Here is a 5,906-nt window from a genome sequence, read left to right as displayed (position 1 = left end):
TCTCTCTCTCTCTCTCTCTCTCTCTCTCTCTCTCTCTCTCTCTCTCTCACACACACACACACACACACACACACACACACACACACACACACAGTCACATGAATTAAAGGCAAGACACACAGAAAACATTCACAGTACAGATGTGTGACAAAAGGCTGGTATCCAAAATATTAAGGGATGTTGCCGTCCCAGCGAGACGGTAAGATGAGTAACTTTATGAAATAATTGTAGTACATCTGACCAGTTACCACACAAAAGAAGAGCTACAAGTTTCAAATGTCTCAAAGATATTTAGCATGTATGATGGTTAACCTTTTCAACTAATGGATTGGAAGCCACCCAGAATGAGCAAGAGCACGTCTCTAGTGGTATGTGTACAGCTACTTCTGTAGATAACTGGGTCCTAAGGATGACCTCATCAGTGGTTCAGTCCATCCACGGGGTTAAATTTTGAATAGACTGGGAGGTGGACCTGTTGAATGTGGGGCCTAGTTGGAGGAAGTGGGTTTCTGAAGGCCTGTAAAGGGTGTATCTTGCCGTGGTTTCTTTCTGTTACTTCTCTCTGTTTCCTGGCTGCCTAGAGGTAGGCTTTGCTTCACCACCGCCTTCTGTCATGATGTACTGGCTCACCATAGGTCCAGAAACAGCAAAACCAGTCAATGTACATTGAAACCATCAAGACCATGAGCCAAAATAAATACTTCCTCCTTTAAATTAATTTACTCAGCCATCAGTTGCAGCAGCAAAATTGTTAACATAGCACCAATAATCGTCAAAACAGTGGGACTTGCTCATATCCACAACACTTGCCTTTGCCATGGTGTTTTCTGAAGAATAGAAGTTTTTTATTTTTTGATGAGCACCAATTTAAGATATTTTTCTTTTATGGTTTTCAATTTTTGTATCGTATGAAATATTTGCTGTGCTGGCTAGTTTTATGTCAACTTGATACAAGCTAAAGTCATCTGAGAGAAGGAAGCCTCAATTAAGAAAATGCCTCCATAAGATCAGGTTGTAGGCAGGCCTGCAGCACATTTTCTTAATTAGTTATTGATGGGGGAGAGCCCAGCCCATGGTGGGAGTTGCCAACCTGGGCTGGTGGTCCTGGGTTCTATAAGAAAGCAGGCTGAGCAAGCCAGGAGGAACAAGCTAATAAGCAGCACCCCTCCATGGCCTCCTCATCAGCTTTTGTCTCCAGGTTCCAGCCCTACTAGAGTTCCTGTCCTGACTTCCTTTGATGATGAACAGTGATAGGGAAGTGTATACCAAATAAACTGTTTCCTTCCTAACTTGTTTTTTAATTAGTTAAATTTATTCATTTATTCTGTATCTTGACTGCAGTTTCCTCTCCCTCCTCTCCTCCTATCCTCCCCCTACCTTCCTTCTTCCATTCCTTCTGTTTCTATTCAGAAAGGGGCAGGGTATCAACAAAGAATGGCATATTGATGTGGGATTCCCCACTGTATGCTGTAGTTACCATTAATGAATAAAGAAACTGCTTTGAACCTATAGCAGGGCAGAACTTAGCTAGGCAGGGAAAGCTAAACTGAATGCTGAGAGGAAGAAGGTGGAGTCAAGAAGAAACCATGGTGTAACATGAAGGGGCCTGCTAGTTTGTTGGGGTTTTTGTCCTGCCTGGTACCCCCAGCTGTTTAGTCCCAGAGAAAAATCACACATAGATCTCTATAAGTTATAAAGCTGATTGGCCCATTAGCTCTAGCCTCTCACTGGCTAACTCTCACATCTTGATTAACCCATTTTTCTGATCTATGTTAGCCATGTAGTTCAGTACCTTTTTTCAGTGGGGCAGCTCACATCCTGCTGCTTCTGTAGTCTGGGCAGGAGTGGGAGTAATCAACTTCCTCCTTCCCAGAATTCTCCTGTTCTCATTACATCATTTCTACTTCCTGTCTGGTTTTCCCACCTATATTTCCTGCCTGGCCAATCAGCATTTATTTAAAACATGATTGACAAAATACAGACAATTCTCCCGCACCACCATGGAGCCTCTGTCAGAGACAGACACACTGAAGCTTTGCTGGTAGACCACAACTTCGTGGTGATGCACAGATTCATGGTGATGGGTTAAATTAAGATGTAAGAGTTAGCCAATAAGAAGCTAGAGCTAATGGACTAAGCAGGGATTTAATTAATACAGTTTCTGTGTGATTATTTCGGGTCTGAGCTGGCAGGTAGCTGGGAAACAAACTAATGACCTCCCTACTACAGCGTATTGTACTGGTTGGTTTTGTGTGTCAACTTGACACAAGCTAGAGTCATCAGAGGAAGGAGCCTCAGTTAAGGAAATGCATTCACGAGATCCAGCTGTAAGGCATTTTTCCATTAAGTATCAACAGTGGAGGGCCCAGCCCATTGTTGGTGGTACCACCTCTGGGCTAGTGGTCCTGGGTTCCATATGAAGGTGGGCTGAGCAAGCTATGAGAAGCAGATCCCCTCCATGACCCCTGCATCAGTTCCTGCCTCTGGGATACAGCTCTGTTTGAGTTCCTGTCCTGACTTCCTTCATTGATGAACAGCAATATTGAAATATAAGCCAAATTAACCCTTTCCTCCCTAACTTGATTTTTGGCCATAGTTTTTTCATTGTGGCAATAGAAAACCTAATTAAAACACATATGAGGTAGAACTGAATTCCTCCTCTTGTATTAAGGCGGGGCAAGGCAATACAGTATGAAACCCAGCTTATTTTTTGTTTATGGTGTTTCATTACAGCAATAGAAACCCTAAGACACACACTTTTTTCTATATATGTAGGCAACTCTCAGCAGTATCTTATGAAATAATTACTCTCCTTATTAGATTCCCATGGTGTGGCCTTATGCATATGGGTCTATTTCTGAACCCTCAGTTCAGTCCTAATAGTCTGCATATCTATACTCACTGTGGCTTCATAGGAACTACCAAAATCAGGCAGTATACACTCTCCAGTTTTAGTCTTCTTTTTCAGAAATGTTCTGCTAAGTTCCTTGAAAATTCACTTAAGATTTAAAACCTGCCTGACAATTTCGTAAGAAAACCCGTTGACATTTTTAATGGAACTCAGTTGAATCAGCAGATAAATATGGAGAAATGGTAACAATATTGCATCTTCCAATTAATGAACATAATATGTCTCTTTAGCTTCTTAAGTGTACTTTAATTTACCTAGTAATGTTTTATGCATTTCAGTGAAGAGGTTTAGTCGTGATTTGATGCTATTATTAATGATATTTACAAATAGCCATTTTTTTTTTAACATGGACTTTCCTTTCTTTCTACCCATTTTCAGTGTCACTGAGTTTTGCTTTTTGGCCTTTTAACTACCTAATTTTTCTATATAATTTGGATTTAACCTGTTTTTTTTTCATGTTTCACAACTTTAATAGAATATTCTAACTATTCTGTACAAATTGAAAACACCGTATTCAGTTACAAATGTGTTATCAGGTAAGGCTGAGCACGCTCTACATGGCTGGTCACTGTGGACATGGCTGTCCTGGCTACCAAAGACCACAACGACACACACACCAACCACCAACTGGTCACCAAACCCAGGTGTGGCCCTGGTGTGCAAGCTGAAGCTGTGCTCTACAGGCCAGCCATCCCTAGTGAGGGAGGACTTTTGCCCCCTGGCTACAGCCTAGCGCACTCAGGAGGCAATAACAACACGTGGTCTGCATGGCACAGAACAGCTAGTGGCAGGAGGCAGCAGGGCTTCCTCCACGGGCCTCACTCCATTTGATGCCACATCCTTCTGGTCAAGTCAGCAACATGGTCTCGTAAGTGGGAGGAGGAGGACAGTGAAGTTCAAAGCCCCCCAAGCACAAGTGAATAAATAAGTACAGGATGAACCAGACAGTTCTGGTCTCAGAGGCATGTGCACAGCCCACCCAGCCCTGAAACCAAAACTCAAGGGAGGGGGGTGAGGAGAAAAAAAAGAAAACAAAGCAAAACAAAAAACTCACACGCTCTAAGGCGAGCACAGCCTCTTCTATAGTGCTTGGGAGATGACTAGGTACAGCAGCTGGAGCAGCTTCCCACGAAGTTCAGTGGCTGGAAACCACGAGCCTCTTCAGTAGCGTACACAGAATCACCAGGCTCTGCCAATCCCAGGCACAACCCCAGCCCACCCTACATGGTCTTCAGGCACCAAGGCTGCAGGTGCTACAACTAAATCTCCTATTCTGAACTGCAGCCTAGTCTCCATTGTACAAGTTAAGCAAAGTAAGAAGGGAAGGGGGAGAGGAATCATGCACTTGGAAATGGTTAGATGTCACAGCACTGTCAACAAAATTCTGCTTTGGCAGGGACTGAGGAGCCTGCCTGCGGCCTGGGGTCCTGACATCTGTCCACAAGATGGCCCCTCAGGGTCGCTGCTTCTTACTGCTGCTTGCACTCCGCCGGCTGGCTGGGTTCTTTCTTGGGGTTAACCTCAGCATCATCCTCCTCTTCTCCCTCCTCATCTCCTTCCAATTCCTCCTCTTCTCCCTCCTCGCCTTCTTCAAAATTGTCATCGTCCTCTATGGCTTCCCCAGTGAAGTAGAGGACAGCCCGTGGCACGATTCGCTCACGGAAATAGTGACCAATTTCAAAGTCAGAGGCTAAGGTGAACTCGGAATCTTCATCCAGAGATTCTCCATCTCCAGATGCTTTTAGGGGGCTGAAGAAGTTGCAGAAGGACTCATTGGGCACTTGCTTGGTGATGGTTCACACGGTGCCCCGGCCCTTGTGCTTCTGCTTTTTCTTGATGGTTTTGACTGTGACATTTTTCCCCTTCTTCCAGTCAATTGTACACCCGTCACAGTCCACAATTTCAGGACCTTCAAAAGAAAATGGGTCAGCCTTGTCTGGTTCTGATTTCATCTTGTATATTTTCGTCAGGACAGGATTGGTGAAGTAGTCGTTGGGTTCAAAGTGAAACTCTAGTACGAAAGACATAGGCTGTCTAGGGTCTGAAAACTTGACTTTAATATCTTGCAGGTGTTTCAAGATTGGTTCATCATATTCCTGCACCAGCTCACTAAGCATATCTACGTTTCTGAAGATGGTGAACCAGAACACAGGGATGCCTTTGGAGGTCAGCTCTTCTGCTGTTGCTGCTTCTTTCTCAGCTATAACTACTTTATTCTTCATATCTCCAGCCAGCTTGTCTTCTTCCTCATGCTCACTGTGTCACGCTGACTCTGCATCCGTGGGCTCCACGTCACCAGTGATGAATTCTCTTCTCTTGTCAAAGAGAGGTTGGTACAAGGCTGCATACTTCCTCTCCAGGTCATGAACTTCCTCGTAGAACTTGGCTTCTATGTGCGCACACCTCACCTGGAGCTGCTTCAGAGCATTAATTCTCCTTTTGACAGCTTTGGGTAAAGTTTCTATGTAGCTAGAAGGAGTGTGAGAGATGTTGTCAAGACGTCCCTGCAAAGCTGCCAGCACTTGTGGGTTCTGCATCACCTGCTCTGTGAGCTTTTCTGTACCACTGGCATTTTTAGCAGCTTCCACAGAATCTGCAGGGCTTCCATCTGAAAGACTGTTTTCTGCCATCTGAATGTCTTTGTCCCCTTGTGCCTCCTGCGGCACTGGTGCCCGTGTAAAGCTCGCTCCCGGATTTAACCTGTTTTAAGGTAGAAGCTTAGCTACATTATTTTGGAACTTGCTTTCCTGAATTTTCAAAGCTATTAATCTCTCAACCAGTGCTTTAGATGAGTGTTGCATACCTCACTACCTATGTTCTCCCAATCATTAAATATAAGGTATATAACACCTTTGGGCATGTTTATTTTATGTGAATGAATCAGGGATTTTTGAGGTGTTTTGCTTAGTTTTAGCTGACATTTGTTAGATGTTTGTATGCTTTTGATTTCTACCTTCATCCTGTTGTCATCAGAGCACACCATGAGTTTCCTCAC

The 5,906-nt window shown here is 44.0% G+C and overlaps 1 protein-coding gene across 1 annotated transcript; it reads right to left on the bottom strand.

Moving 5' to 3' along the window:
* Positions 1 to 3,356: 3,356 nt before the first annotated feature.
* Positions 3,357 to 5,599, bottom strand: LOC101992154 (nucleosome assembly protein 1-like 4). The gene is given in 1 exon segment (XM_013352498.2): positions 3,357 to 5,599. A coding segment is annotated over 1 exon segment (1,161 nt). The 5' UTR covers positions 5,542 to 5,599; the 3' UTR covers positions 3,357 to 4,380.
* Between the last annotated feature and the right edge of the window lie 307 nt (positions 5,600 to 5,906).

This window comes from Microtus ochrogaster (assembly GCF_000317375.1).
Source record: "Microtus ochrogaster isolate Prairie Vole_2 chromosome 6 unlocalized genomic scaffold, MicOch1.0 chr6_random_2, whole genome shotgun sequence".
NCBI lineage: Eukaryota > Metazoa > Chordata > Mammalia > Rodentia > Cricetidae > Microtus > Microtus ochrogaster.
Note: the sequence above shows the minus strand (reverse complement) of the source record. Positions and strands in the feature narration are given on the sequence as shown.